Source organism: Leopardus geoffroyi, chromosome B1 (assembly GCF_018350155.1).
Source record: "Leopardus geoffroyi isolate Oge1 chromosome B1, O.geoffroyi_Oge1_pat1.0, whole genome shotgun sequence".
In the NCBI taxonomy this organism is placed as follows: domain Eukaryota; kingdom Metazoa; phylum Chordata; class Mammalia; order Carnivora; family Felidae; genus Leopardus; species Leopardus geoffroyi.
The window spans coordinates 143,564,147-143,579,124 of NC_059327.1; the positions used below are offsets into that span (position 1 = coordinate 143,564,147).

Genomic DNA, 14,978 nt, shown 5'->3' on the forward strand with positions numbered 1-14,978 from the left:
TCCTACTCCCCCCCTCATTCACTGTGTCATCTACCCTTGAATTGCTCCTTGAACATCCCAGGCAGCTTCTGTACTAAGGCCTTTACACCACTGTTCCTTACACATTGCTAACCCTTCACCTCCTTTAAAGGCTCTGCTCAGATGTCACTTACCCAATGAAACTACTCTCATGACCTTCCGCCAAAATTGTAACTCTCCCATGCTCCCAATCACCCTTTTTTGTTTTTTTTTTTTAATTACACTTAGTATCTTTTAATATGTAACTTACTAATTTGTGTTGTTCATAAAGGTGACTCTGTCGCCTCCTGTTAGACAAAAGCCGCACAAGGGCAAGTATCATTTGGTTTCCTGATATATCCCAGGCACATAGCAGGTGCTCAATAAATACTTATTGAACTGATGAAAAGAAAAAGAGAAGAATTGAGACAATGGTTCTTTTTATAATTTCCAAAGACATAATGCTATCTGTTAAACAAGGGAGTCAAGGAAGAGATTGAAAGATAACAGAATCTGTTGAAAAGCAAAATGGCATAACAGACTAGAAATGGAAGAGAAAATAAAAACATTACAGGGGGAAGAAAGCCTTAGGAAAAACATAAATGGGATAGGCATGACAAATCACAGGGACTTGATGGACCTTCTGTGGGGAAATTACACAAAAAGAGTTTTTAAAACTAAGACAAAAATAATTACAGAGACTATGTTATGGGGAGCCTGGGTGGCTCAGTTGGTTGAGCATCCAACTTTGGCTCAGGTCATGATCTCAGAGCTCATGGGTTCAAGCCCCACACTAGGCTCTGTGCTGACAGCTCAGAGCCTGGGGCCTGCTTCAGATTCTGTCTTCGTCTGTCTCAGCCCCTCCCCTGCTTGCACACTGTCTCTCTCTCTTTCTTTCTCTCTCTCTCTCTCTCAAACATAAATAAACACTTAGAAAAATTTTTAAAAAGATTTGGAAGGTGTAATTGGCCTTCCTATAGAAGAGACTAAAATGAATAGGAAAGAATGAAGCTGTGAAAATGATGGTTATTCAACAAAGGCTTAGCTGTAAATCTGGACAGTAATATAATATTACAGAAATAATGTAAATGAGGAAAGTTGAGGTATGAGGTGAAAGAGATAGGAGAAAGATAAATCTCCATATTTTCTTGTTTTTTATGGAAGATTGTCAGTATATATCTAAAAAAAAACAGTTTTGTTTTTTTTTTTGTTTTTTTTTTTTAATTTTTTTTTTCAACGTTTATTTATTTTGGGGACAGAGAGAGACAGAGTATGAACGGGGGAGGGGCAGAGAGAGAGGGAGACACAGAATCGGAAACAGGCTCCAGGCTCTGAGCCATCAGCCCAGAGCCCGACGCGGGGCTCGAACTCACGGACCGCGAGATCGTGACCTGGCTGAAGTTGGACGCTTAACCGACTGCGCCACCCAGGCGCCCCCAAAAAAACAGTTTTAATAAAATAAATGCAAATTCTTAATTTTTGAATAATCTTCAACTTGTGAGAAATCTTTTAAGAACTATATTTTGAAGAAAAGGACCATTTATTTGAAGTTAATGCTTTGAGGTTTACTTCACTCACATGTTTTGCTGTTGTTTTAATAATTACCCAAGAGAATACAACATGTATTCTTGCCTTGTTAGATTAATATAAATGAGAGCTTTACTTTTTTCTTGCATTGTGAGTACTTTAGAACATGTTAATTCCACTCACTATTCTTTCAAATTATATAACACTTGTTGTCACATGCATATTTTCATTATAAAGGTAAACATCACAATGGATAATTTGCATTGTTTTATACAGTTAATATCCATTTAGATATACCCATATGTTTATACTTTACTTTCTCTCTGGTGTCATTTTACTCTCAGTGCCTTTAATTTTTCCTTTAAGGTAAGTCTGCTGGTGATATATTCTCTCAGTTTCTGTTTTTCTGCAGTTGTCTTTATTTCATCATCATTTTCGAAGAATATTTTTGTTGAGTTTAGAATTTTAGGACATTTTTCTTTCACTTTGAAAATATTCCATGGTTTTCTGGTTTCCATTGTTTCTATGAGAAGTCAGCTCTGAATTTAATTGTTGCTCATTTAAATGTAATCTTTTTTGCCCTTTTGGCAACTTTAGGATTGTTTTTGTCTTTGATTTGTTTTTTGAGGTTTTTGGGGTTTTTTTCTTTTTCTTTTTTAGCCGTTGTTATTGATATGTTCAGGTATGGTTTTCTCTATGTAAGAAGTACCTGTTTAGGGTTTGGAATAATGCTGCTTAAATCTGTGGTTGTCTCTGCCTCCACTATCCAGATCTTGTGGGTCTATACCTATTACTTGTATATATGATTTTTTCTCTTGGTTTTCTGCCATATCATTTTGTCTCCTTCTATGCCTGTTTGTTTTTATTCTATGAAAGACATCTGTGAAAAATTGTTAAATGGTTGGAGGCAGAGAATGAGGTTACCTTCCTCCAGATAGCATTCATGCTTGCTTCTGGTAGACAACTAAGAACACCACAATCCCAGATCAATTTAATCCAATCGGGAATTAAGATAATTTGAAGCTAGATCTCAAGATCCCCAAGGGCAGGTCTTGTTCCTGTTCATCCTTATTTCTAAGACAGTCCTTTGCAGTTCTAACCCAAAGCCTTGGGTATTTATCGGAACATCCCCTTACCCCCATCATTGGGAATATTTCGTCGTGAAAGTTTGACTTTTTGAGAAGTGCAGTATACTATTTTTAACTAATTCTGTACTTTTGCTTCTGTTCTTGCAAAATTTTAGCAAGTCCATCTGTGAAAAATTCAGTTTCTCGTTCATTCCATTCTTCTCCTAAGAAGTCTCCAGTTCACTCACTCCTAACTAGTTCGGTTGAAGATTCAGTAGGTTCCACATCACCGTATAGATCCATGAAACCCATTCTTTCACCTGATTCTGTTAAAGGTAAGAATGATCTGATGTCATTGATGAGCTTAATTGGTTTCCTCCTCTGGTGAATTGAAAGTTCTTTTCCATAATCAGAATTAATAAGATCTTATATGGTGTTCTTATATGCAAACTCTAACTGATGCTGTGTAACTTAAGTGAGTCTTATTTAAATAAAACAGCTATCGCATGCATGCACACACTCTCTTCTTAATAAATATGCATAGATATTTTATGTGAATATTTTCTCTATTACTCTGACATGAATAATGAACTCCCCCCCCCCACATTTTATTATAAGATTTTGGTCTTTTGTTTTTTTTAATGTTGTGACTTTTCTTTCTTATTTACATTCTCTCAAATCATGACTCTCTTCAGTCTCTGCCTTTGTAAGTGCAAGTATTTATCATACAAATTTGTCAGGTGTCCTCATTTCTTAAATGTTAAGTTCATTTGTTATTTGGTAAAACAGATAAGGAAAATGGTTTTATTTAGATTAAGCGCATGATAAATAAGTGGACATTATGTGTGTGTGTGTGTGTGTGTGTGTGTGTGTGTGTATAGTGACTTGAACTTGAAATGTTTTTACCATATATTTTTTTTTTTTTTATTTTTAAATTTTTTTTTTTCAACGTTTATTTATTTTTGGGACAGAGAGAGACAGAGCATGAACGGGGGAGGGGCAGAGAGAGAGGGAGACACAGAATCGGAAACAGGCTCCAGGCTCTGAGCCATCAGCCCAGAGCCCGACGCGGGGCTCGAACTCACGGACCGCGAGATCGTGACCTGGCTGAAGTCGGACGCTCAACCGACTGCGCCACCCAGGCGCCCCTGTTTTTACCATATATTGACAGCAATGCAAACAACCCCATGCTCTCTGGCATCAGTCCCTTTGATAAGGGATAAACTAGGCAAATTGTTGCATCACTGTTAAGTCAGCTCTCAGCCTTTAGAAATTCTATGCCTCATACATTTCTAGATCTCCCCCAAATCTGAAAACCACAACATAATCACAGATTTTAGTACATTTTACCATCTTTTTTCTGTATTTTGTCCTCCATCCTCTCTTACATTTCTGAGTTATTCCTTGGTGTCTTTAAAAATGCTAAATACTAAATAAAAATACTTTTAAAAAAGGGCAAATCCTTGAGCTATTAGAGCTGTGACTATTGTAGAAGTAGAACAGTACTTCTGGTCACCTCATTATTAATTTGTGATTACATAATAGCATGGAATTTCCTTTTTTTTTTCTATTGTCAGATCCTAATCACACATCATGTATTTTATATTATCCATGTGAAAAATATCTCTCTGAGGAAGTGGTTTTCATCCTCTTGAACTAAAGTAATTCTTAGATGATTGCCTCTAATACTAATATCTGTACTGAGAAGAGTGTTTTTTTTGATAGGAAAATGAGCCACCCCCCACCAAAAAATATTTTCAAGATTATACAGCAAGTCAGGGACTAAGATCAAAGTTAGAATTTCAGGGTTGCCAATCAACTATCTTTTAGAGATCAGCAAAACGTAGCATACTTAGTAGAGGTTAGTTTACGGGCTTCCAACCCCTCTTCACTTGCTCCTCCCACATGTATTCCAGGCTCACTGTGGCCATGTCAGGATCCAGACTCCCTGTCCCACCATGTAAAACTGTCCTCATTCAGGTGACAGCCACTAAAATGGGCACTTGGTCTCACACACATTCAAAACTGTTGCCAGTGTCGGTATTAAGTCTTGCTCTTCCAAATCCTAAATTAACGTATCTACACAGGTTTGGTATGAAAAGCTGCCATTTAATGTATCATTAAATTTAAAGTATTCCTCTCGCTCATCCCATTTAATGCTATGTAGTTAAATAATAATAAGCCAGATTGTTTTGAAACAAATTCAAATAAGCTAGTGTTGGAATATTTAGATAAAACACTTTTTAATTTGTATAGTGTTTTAAAGTTTCCATTATTTTAAAAGAAAGGTTGTTTAACCTGTAATTGGAAGATTTCTAAAAAGAAATACTGAATAGACTTTTAATATCACATCTAAGCAATTTTCTAATAGCTTCACAGTCTCAGCCAATAGAAACAACAGGAAAAACATGTCGGAAGCTTCAGAACAGACTGGAAAGCTTGCAAACTCTGGTAGAAGATTTACAGATGAAGAACCAAGGTACAGTGTACATTTCGGAGAGATCTTCCTTGCTCAAAAGAATACTCACCTTCCCTTCAGGTTAAGCCTGTTGTCTATAGACCCGCAGAAGAGGATATTGAATAAGCAATTCAGAAACATCAAGTCAAAACATGAAGGTCTTAACCATGACTAATCCCCAGATTAATTGTGTGACCTCGGGCATGTCACTTTAGCCCTGCTCTACTCCGTCATCTAATAGGGATGGTAATACTGCTGACCAACCCTCCGTAGGACACATTTTGAGCAGTTTTTCACACGACACTTTCCCACACATTATCTTTCTTATCTCTGTTAGGTCTGCACATAAGCATTTGTATGACGGTAGCCAGGATAAGATTGTAGTTGATAGCTGGAAGACAAAATAACCATATTTCACCTTACCTGGAATTTAAATTAGCATAGGCTAGAAGAGACTATGCCACCCAGTGAATCACTAACTAAAAAGATAAACTACTTTCAAATGCACTAAAGCTGTTTGAATGAGAAACTGTCATACTCTGCAGATGGTAGGTAAATTTGGGGGCATAAGTTCTAAGTGGTTGTTCCTGTGGATGTGGGAAGCCCATCATGTTTTATGCTTTTCTGGTATAAATTCACGAATCCAGGAGTCTGTCAGAGAGAAATAATTTTGGAGTATACTTGTTAATTCTTAGCCCATCTTTCTATCTCTAGAGAATATAAGCTGCTAGATGAAGGATAGTAAATATTTTTCTAAGAACAATTCCTTATAAAGAAAATTTAACCTTATCAATAATAATAGTTGCTATTAGTATTTCTTGAACACTTACCAGCTGTGTGGCAGGCCCCGTATTCAGGGTTTGATTATTTATGTTTTCTCCATGTGAGCCTCACAATACTGGGAAGTGGGTACTGATATCAGGTCATTTGAAAATGAGGAAACTGATGATCAGATTACAATCAGTAAATCGTTAAGTCACACAACGAGTAGTATATCTGGGACTTGATCTCTGCAATTGCTGCTTCCAAAGTCCACGTTTTTCAACATGCTGTGGCTATGCCAAATTGTTATTAAGGCAAGTTCCAGATCCTTTCTGTTAATCCCAGATCCTTGTGTATACAAACATTAAGAAAACATTTGATTTTAAGTTTGTCGTGATATTTTTAAAGGATGCATTATCTTATTGGCCCCATTTTTATTCACACTTTGACTTATATTTCTGAATATATATCTGAGTAATGCTACCATGTAATAATCCAAATGGGAGACATGTTATATTTGTTTAAAAAATAAAAAGACCTTTTTATTTGATGCATTGCCTGGATGGAGTGTCTCTTGGAAGTTATGAAACAAATATTTTGGGAGCATTTATCAAAACTTAAAGTGTATATATGCTTTGACCCAGAAATTCTACCTCTAGCAATTTATTCAAGAAAAAATTGTACAAACACACAAAAGTCCGTTTATAAAAGTATTTCCTAGGAAATACTTTTATAAACGGACTTTTGTGTGCCACCAATGCCACTATAAATCGCTATTACAGTACCATTGACTATATTTCCTGTGCTGTACCTTTCATCCCCATGACTCACTCATTCCATAATTGAAAACCTGAGAAATCAACTTTTAAGAATTTTATTTACTAACATGTTGGTACATCCATATAATGGAATACTATACCGTCATAACAAAACATGAGCTGAACTGGAAAAATGTTGACATTTTTTAAGTGAATAAAGCAAGCTACAGAACAATCTATACTACATATTTCCATTTGTGCAAAGAAGGAAAGTGTGTGCACATGCGTGCATGTACGCGAAGATATTTACCAAACTGCTTTCGGTGACGACTTCTGAGGGGAGTTCAGGTTGAGGGAGCAGAGACGAATACCTTCACCTTCATCTCTCTTTGCACCCTTCTGAGGTGTTCAAATTATTTACAATTAGTATGTATTATTTCTATAATAAGTATGCTCACTTAAAACAACTGAAAGAGTAAAGATTTACCCTTAGCTCTGTCCATAACATCAGTCTTTTCAAAAATAGGCTACTTTGCAATTTTTAAGAACTTCCCGATCTCAGAATGTGTCTCTTCTATAGTAGCAAGCTGACCTTTTAAGAAGCACATTATAAAATTCAAAGGCAGAGTAGATGTTGCTAATCTAATTTTGTTTTATCATCACTTTCAGCAATGTCTTCAATGATCAGAAATCAAGAAAAGAGGATACAGAAAGTGAAAGACCAGGAAAAAATGTTACTAAAATGATACATTGCTTGCCTGTTCTTTACAGAGGGATGATGCCCAAATAATTGTGGTGTTGCTTATAATTAGTGCCCTGTGTAGTTTTTTTCTTTTTATGTGAGAATTTAATAAAAGATACCCTCCCCTGTAAACTCTATTTTGAAATAAACTATTCTTCAATGCTCTCACAGTAAAACTTCAAACAGTTCTAACTAGATGTGAAAGTCTGCATCCCTTATAAGGTATTAGTTTGTGCTAAGACCCATGTGCTGGAACAATTGTGTGGTTTTTATTATCTTTACTGGTGCTGAAGCAATAGTTATTCTTTCCAGCTTCAAAAAAACTTGACACACAAGTAAAATATGTGGTATAATGCCCAGAAGGACAAACTCCAAGGTACTGACAGGGATCCTTTTGTGACCCTGAACTCACTGTTCCGTCAGTATCAATGAATGTCATCAGATAACACAACATCGGGGCCCCTAATCAAAACTTTTAGAAAAGTTTTTTCTAAAAACACTTTTACATATTAATAACTGTAAAAAAAGAAACAAGAATGTGTTCTTCAGCCGGTGGGTAACTTCTAGATTGAATGGATTCAGCCTGCTTTACTTAGATTTTATTAGATTAGGAGGGTTTTGCATGTGGATTGTTTTCTAACACCAATAACCAGCTAGGTGTCCTAGGAGTCCATTCAATTCTAACACTAACTACCTGGAGTTAGTATCAGATTCTCCAGGTCTAAGGGTTCAGTCCCACAAGACCTCCCCCCACTTCAGATGCAGTTGCAAGTTCTGGGCTACCTGTACTCTGGCTATAAATTGGAGTTTCCCACACCCCCCTCCCCAGTTTCACTAACTTGCTAGAACAGATCACAACTCAGAAAAGCACTTTACTTACTATTACCAGTTTATTTTAAAGAACACAACTCAGGAACAGCCAAATGTAAGAGAGGCACAGGGCAAAGTATAGGGTTCTGGTACACGAGGCTTTCATGCACTCTCAAGGCATGTCACCCTCCCAGGACCTAGACGTGTTTGCCAACCTGGAAGCTTCTGAAATCTTATTCAAGAGTTTTTATAGAGCTTAATCCGCAGTCCCCTTCTCCTCTTTGGAGATCAGGGAAGGGGGCTGGAAGTTCCAATCCTCTAATCACTGGTCGTCCTGCCAGAGACGACAGGGACAGCAGAAGGGTAGCTGTCTAAAGATGTCACCAAGAAATGACTGCCCTGCTAGAGGCTATTCCCCAGCCCCAGCGCCATCACATCTACTGACCAGTCCTCACTAAAGGCTTGTGGACAAAGCAATATGCAGCACTTTCTGGCCAAAAATTTTAGTAAGCATTTGTGTTTTTCCTCACTTTATTTCCCCTGCCATGAGCTGGATACAGTGGACAGTGGGGTCCTAGGGGACGGCAGAGCCGCAGGACAGAAGCAGCTTGGGCAACAATCTGCAGGGAGAGCTGCCCTCCTGCCAGAAATACCCACTGCTGATTATTTAGTGAGCAAGAAACAGGCTTCTGGTGCAGCCTTCTTAACATGCATGGTGTCTGTGACAGCAGCGGCATTAGTCCCAACCGGTGCAGATAATAGTGACTAAATCCTCCTGTTTCTCCTCTAAATGACAGTGTTAACATGCTAAGCATGTCCGATTTTACAATATATTTTTTTAAATATGAACTTTAAGGGGCACGTAGGTGGCTAAGTCGGTTAAGTGTCCGACTTCAGCTCAGGTCATGATCTCACGGCTCATGGGTTGGAGCCCAGCTCAGAGCCTGGAACCTGCTTCGGATTCTTTGTCTCCCTCTCTCTCTGCCCCTCCCCCACCTGCGCTCTTTCTCTCGAAAATAAACATTAAAAAAAATTTTTAGTATGAACTTTAATATATGTATCTCTTACCTCAATTGGTTTTACTGAAAGATTTTTATTTCATCAGGTAATGATAAAATTGCTAGTGAAAGAACTCTAAAGAAATTTTTATTGCAAACTGTTTTACTTTAAATTTTACCTAATAGAAATGCTGGGGCATTTTGTGCAGTAATAGTAAATGCCCTCTGAAGACCTCAGTGGTAGAGTGTGAAATTCATTATAAAGTATATGAAAAGCATATGTGGATTTTACATATACATGCTAGGAGCCAAAAGCTATCATAGTTCTTATAAGCACTTTCTATTTTCTTTTGAGTTTATGCCCTTTTCAGCAAACACCACCTGTAACCAGGATTAAACACTGTTTTGCCAAACGATGTTATACTTACTACAAGTTGTTTTAACATATAAAAGCTCATTTTCGAGTACAAGCATGCATAATATCCCTCCAAATAATGGTGAAGTTTTTAAAAAGTTCTAAAATGTTTTCCCCAAAGAGAGGAGAAAACGGACCTCTCTTGCGTCTTGATTTTTTCTATGCATCTGTTACTAGTGGAGGAAAATATTGGCATTTTATATCTAAGCTATTATGGTACCAAGATTTAGACAAATAATTCAGACATTTAATGAAGATATTAAAACTCGGGTTTTATTCAGTATAATAAAGTTTAAATGTCTTACTTCTTCTCAGAACAAGGATGTACCTGTGTGTCACTGTCCTATTACAGTTTTGTTACCCAGGAGAGCTACTGGTATGAAAGGGAAGGGCAGGGGAAATGATTGCTATGGGACAGTCCTTCTGTCAGTCCAGACCCCCTGTGAGACAGGAGGGGTGGGGGTGGGGCAGTCCTGCAAAAGCCCTGGAGGTAAATGATGGCTGTGTCTGTCTTCTCTGCAGTCAGGCTATACCTGGACCCCCCAGCCCTCTAAGAGGCATCACTCAGGCCACCTAGCTCAGCCCACACCTTCATCCAGTTCGCACTTCCTCTCTTCGCGGTCTCCTCCCAATGACAGACCCGGACTAGGCCCCTTGTTTCTACACCGGTCTGCAATCATTAAGACAAAGACTTACTTGCTACTTTCAAACCGGGGCTAGCACATAAAATCAAGCAAAAAAACAAAAACAAAACAAACACTGGGGAGTCTTAACGTATAACCTCAGATCCTTGCTAACCACCTCTTGTGACCGTATTTTTTTTTCACAGTTCCATATGGCATTAACTATTTTTAGATATAGAGTGTGCACGTAGTAAGGAGTTTCTCCAGTTGTACCAGTAGGAAGGCAGCTCTTTATGAATGAGACGCGTTTCACTCTCTTGGTTTAAGGGTCACCCAAAGGCTCAAGCTTGAACCCTGTGCAGCTGGTTGGTTTCTGCGTGCTCTGGCCAGTCCACACCTGAAGCTTAGCCAAGTCACTCCCCAAGAGGACTAAGCTCTGAAATAACGATGGATCAGCAAAGACCCACCCATCGATGCCACAGGGGAAAAAAAAGTCCATGCTCACCGAAAGCATATACCTACATATGTATTTCTGCACATTAGACAAAAGCCGCTAGCAAATTTGAAACAACTCTGATGGCTATATTTGGAGTTATACTTCCTTTATTTAAAATTATTCAGTGTGCTCCACAAATAGCCTCTCTAGTACTTTGAAAACTGAATCACTGAATCCCCCACCGCTTTTGTACCACTTTATCCTCACGGCCAGTCTCCAGGAACCTATTGCTGCATTCTTCCCAGCGGGTAATTTTCCCGTTGTCTACCACTACAAACTTCCATTCCACCACTGTATCTGCTGGCAGGGACACAGAGTGAGACCAGAACCCGTCCTTGCTATACTGGAGTGGGATGTAAGTGTTCCACCTCCCAAGACTCTCATGGTCTCCAGTTACTGCAATGAATTGCCCACCAGTGCTTGTGACATAATGGACCTGGAACCTGATACTAACTTGCTGAGACTCTGAAGACATTGCTACCCGCTTTTTGCGTTTCACATCCATTTCCTGACCTCTTGGTTCCATAAGAGTGCTTCTGCCACAGTCCATTCCCTGGTTTGGGCTTAACACTGGAGCCTCAAGACCGCCACCCAAACCAACATCTCCCCAAGATGAGTGCCTGGACACCATTTCCCAGTCCTCATTGTCAGCCCGGTCCTGACTGCTCAACTCGGCAAGGCTCACTTCTTTCCCTCTGTCAACGACCAGGTTGCTAGAATACAACTTTTCGGCAAAACACGGAGCTGCTTTAGCGAGTGTCTCTTGTCCTTTCTGGAATCCCCATTCTGCCAGAGGAGACTGAAGCCTTTCATTTCTTGAAACTGCAGAGGAACCGCTAGAGTCACCAGTCTCAGATGTAGCTAGAGATTTTGTGTCTGGAAACTGTCCAGAAGGAACATGCTCTCTTGAACTGTCACAATCACCGTCTTTTCCAGAAGGACTCTGCCGTCTCCATGTTGCTTCCTGCAGGTTACCATGGTCTTTGGTCTCTGAAACCAAACATCCATTGCTTTCTTGAAGATGCTCTAAAAAGCAAAAGGAAAAATGTAATAGTGTTAGGCAGTTCATGTGAGAAAAAAGGCTAAGAAAATCGGTTTATTGAAGACTTTACCACTAATCTATCTGCAGTTCACGAAATCCATCTCTATTAAAAGCAAGTGCTTAAGGGGCGCCTGGGTGGCGCAGTCGGTTGGGCGTCCGACTTCAGCCAGGTCACGATCTCGCGGTCCGTGAGTTCGAGCCCCGCGTCAGGCTCTGGGCTGATGGCTCAGAGCCTGGAGCCTGTTTCCGATTCTGTGTCTCCCTCTCTCTCTGCCCCTCCCCCGTTCATGCTCTGTCTCTCTCTGTCCCAAAAATAAATAAACGTTGAAAAAAAAAATTTTTTTTAAAAAAGCAAGTGCTTAATTACCTAGTTAAGACACTAACTGAACTAACAGCACGCTTTAAGAACATCCATGTATATGCAACAATAAAAGGCACATCTGGGAGTGTCCGTGTGCTCACACAAGAATGTAAATGAAGTGGCCAGTTGTAGAGGCAGCAGTTTAACCCTGTCATGGTCCTTGATCTCTGCAGTCCAGGCTTTATTGGCATACAGCCAAGTTTGGTTTCTATCAGCAGAAAATGCTGTCTAGCCTGTGGGGCAAAGATCCACACAGCTACCCTACAGACCCTACGAGTATACCTGTACTCCCAGGAACTGTCAGCAGCCCAGGGATCAGCTCTCACAGATGTGGGCAGATCCACAGCAGCTGTTGCTATGGTTGGGGGGCTGGGGAAGGGGCGGGGGGGAGATACAGAGGATAGCAGTGCATCATTGAATAAGGATTGGGGGTGAGGGTAGGGGGAGAGGGCTGGTTTCTCCTTGCCAACCCCATATGCATCAGAAGTAAACCTTGGGGGGCCTGGATGGCTCAGTTGGTTAAGCTTCCTAGTCTTGGTTTCGGCTTAGGTCATGATCTCACAGTTTCATAAGTTTGAGCCCCACCTCGCGGGCTCTGCGATGGCACTGTGGGCCTGCTTGGGATTCTCTCACCCTCCCTCTCTGCCCCTTTCCCACTTGTGTGGTCTCTGTCTCTCTCAAATAAATAAAGTAAACCTTTTTAACAAAACAGAGGCTTTTTACATCCCCTCCCATTGTACACTTTTAAAAAACACGTTCTTACAGTACACAATCCAAGCTCCCTAAAGGCTCAGTTTCCTTCTTGGCCACCTCACTGACAGTCGGGATAGTTCCCTACAAGATGGAAGTGTCCCAAGTCATACAATCAGCATAGATGGGAGGGTCTCTTTCTTTTGGGGGTGGGGGTTGGCCTTGTTTAATTTTATCTCCTTTTAATGGTGGAGTTGTGAGACGTAATAACATTGCCCTGAATTCTCAATCTTTCAACCTAAAACATGAGACTGGCTTCATGAAGACGGAGGAGCTCTCTGCTCATCTCAAACCAATCGCAGGAAAGGAACAGAGGCAGTCTTTCAAATGGCTACACATGAACACCGACTCCACTAAAAATAAAGTTCCCAGATGTCATTTTCACCGCTCGGCTGGAGTCCAGGCACGGGCAGCTGGCCAAGGGAGGGCACTGGGAGCTAAGGTTTTCTGCCAGTCCTCTTACTTTGTGTAGCACGGTCTCTAACATGTACACATGTAAACCTGGATGTCAATTCTACTCATTGGAGTTGGGTGCCCTATTAGGTAGGTCCCCTCCCGGGGCATTAGACAACCCTATGCTTTTGGGTCCCACGGCTCTGAAATGGGCAGCCAGCATACAGCCCTAGGGCTTCAGCTGAGGCCTTCCTGGCCACAGTCCAACCTGAACTTTGCCTTCCTGACAGAAGCATCCAGATAGCGGGAGGTGCTCAGCTCCTGGGAGTTAGTTCCCAGACCCAGCTCCTCCATGGGGTGAGGTAGGGGAGGACGTGAGGTTATGGGATTGGGACTGAGAAAGTGTCCCTGCTCGGTCTGAGATTGAAGAGGGTTGTAGGATCTCTCTGAACCTAGGCATGCCCTTTGTAAGGCCCGGAAGGGGCGCCGCCACCGCCGCGGCCGCCCGCACTGCGCCAAGCGCAGCCACGCAAAGGAGCCCATCCCCCTCGGGGTCCTCGGGGGCGGGCGCCCAGGGTAGAGATTCTGCCCGCGCTGCCCTCGGACGATGGATCGGGGAACCTTCGGAGCCTCCGAGGAGGGCGAGAAACCTGCCCGGCGCGTGCGCACTAGCCTGGGAAAAAAATGAGAGGCGTGGGGAGGGTCCTGCCCGGGGTAGGGGAGGTTAGTCGGGGGAAAGGGCCAAGAGAAAAACTCCAGGTGGGTTTTTTTTCCTCCCTCGGTGAACTCCAAAACCCCCATGGCAGATCTGCCCTCGAGACGTGGGAGGAAGAATACCTGCTTTGGTGACCAGCTCCCGCCTGGAAGGTACAGGGCTCGGTCCCCCGCCGCCACCCTGATCGCTTCCCGGAGCCGCAGCCTCCCCCTGAGGGGCGTTCCGCTCCGCGTCGCTCTCATTCCCCGCGTCCCGCAGCAGCCAAACGAAAATCGCTCCGGCCAGGCCCCCTCCGACCAGCAGGGCCGACCAGACGGCGCCCATGGCTGAGAGGCCGCAGCTGCGGGAGACGACGGCGACCGGGAACCCGGACTCGGGTCACGCAGGCAGAGCCACACCTACCCCGCCCGGCCCAGCCTTCTACGGTCCCGGCGGCCGGCGCTCCTGCGCGGAGCCCAGCCCACGGCGACTAATACTCAACTTTCCCAGCCCCGCCCCGCTTCCCGCCCCGGGGCTGCAGCCCCAGGCTCCGGCCGGGCGGAGACTCGGGCGCCCTCCTTTTCCAGCATATTCATTCCCGACCCCGCCCCGCGGCTGGCGGCCGAGCGCCCGGGTGCCCCGTTCCACGTGTGGCCCGCGCGCGGAAAGAGCCCAAGTGCGCACAGCTGCCGCGCGCCGGCCGGGCTCTGCCCCACCGCCGTTCCTCCCCGCTCCAGCTGCCCGCAGGGTCGGGTCGCGCTTCAGCCTGCGCCCGGCGCCTCGGCGCCTCGGCGCCTCCTCCCCGTAGCCTCTCAGCGGCGGCGCGGCCAGCCAGAGACCCGGGCTTCCAGGAACTTAGACGCGGGAGAGGCCGACGTGCGTCGGTGACGCGCGGGGTTGGGGCTCTGGCTGGTGGGGAAGCCGGCCGGATCGAGTGGAGTGGGTTGGAAGCACAGCGGGCGGCGGGCGGGGAAACCCTGTGGAAGCTCCATTCGGCCGCCACTCAGCTGCGCCTAGCCTCCGCAAGCCTCCGCCACCCGCCGGTACCATGAAAGGATTGGACTGAGACCCGTCCATCTATCAAT

The 14,978-nt window shown here is 43.0% G+C and overlaps 2 protein-coding genes across 18 annotated transcripts in view; one reads left to right on the plus strand and one right to left on the minus strand.

Moving 5' to 3' along the window:
- CCDC158 (coiled-coil domain containing 158) overlaps nt 1-7,448 on the plus strand; it is a 105,920-nt gene extending 98,472 nt beyond the window's left edge. For 15 of the 17 annotated variants that reach the window (XM_045473684.1, XM_045473692.1, XM_045473695.1 and 12 more), the window contains 3 exons: nt 2,768-2,926; nt 4,971-5,070; nt 7,239-7,448. In XM_045473684.1, the coding sequence (XP_045329640.1) occupies nt 2,768-2,926; nt 4,971-5,070; nt 7,239-7,359 (380 nt within the window). In that variant the 3' untranslated portion in view covers nt 7,360-7,448. Of the gene's footprint in view, nt 1-2,767; nt 2,927-4,948; nt 5,071-7,238 lie in introns of those variants that run through there. The other 2 variants (XM_045473693.1, XM_045473696.1) reach the window with 2 other exon arrangements.
- Nucleotides 7,449-9,785: 2,337 nt separating this feature from the next.
- STBD1 (starch binding domain 1) lies at nt 9,786-14,386 on the minus strand. The gene is made up of 2 exons (XM_045473699.1): nt 14,037-14,386; nt 9,786-11,679 (listed from the first exon to the last, which is right to left on the minus strand). Exons 1-2 carry the CDS (start codon nt 14,236-14,238, stop codon nt 10,820-10,822), a joined length of 1,062 nt encoding a protein of 353 aa, XP_045329655.1. The 5' UTR covers nt 14,239-14,386; the 3' UTR covers nt 9,786-10,819.
- Nucleotides 14,387-14,978: the final 592 nt, after the last annotated feature.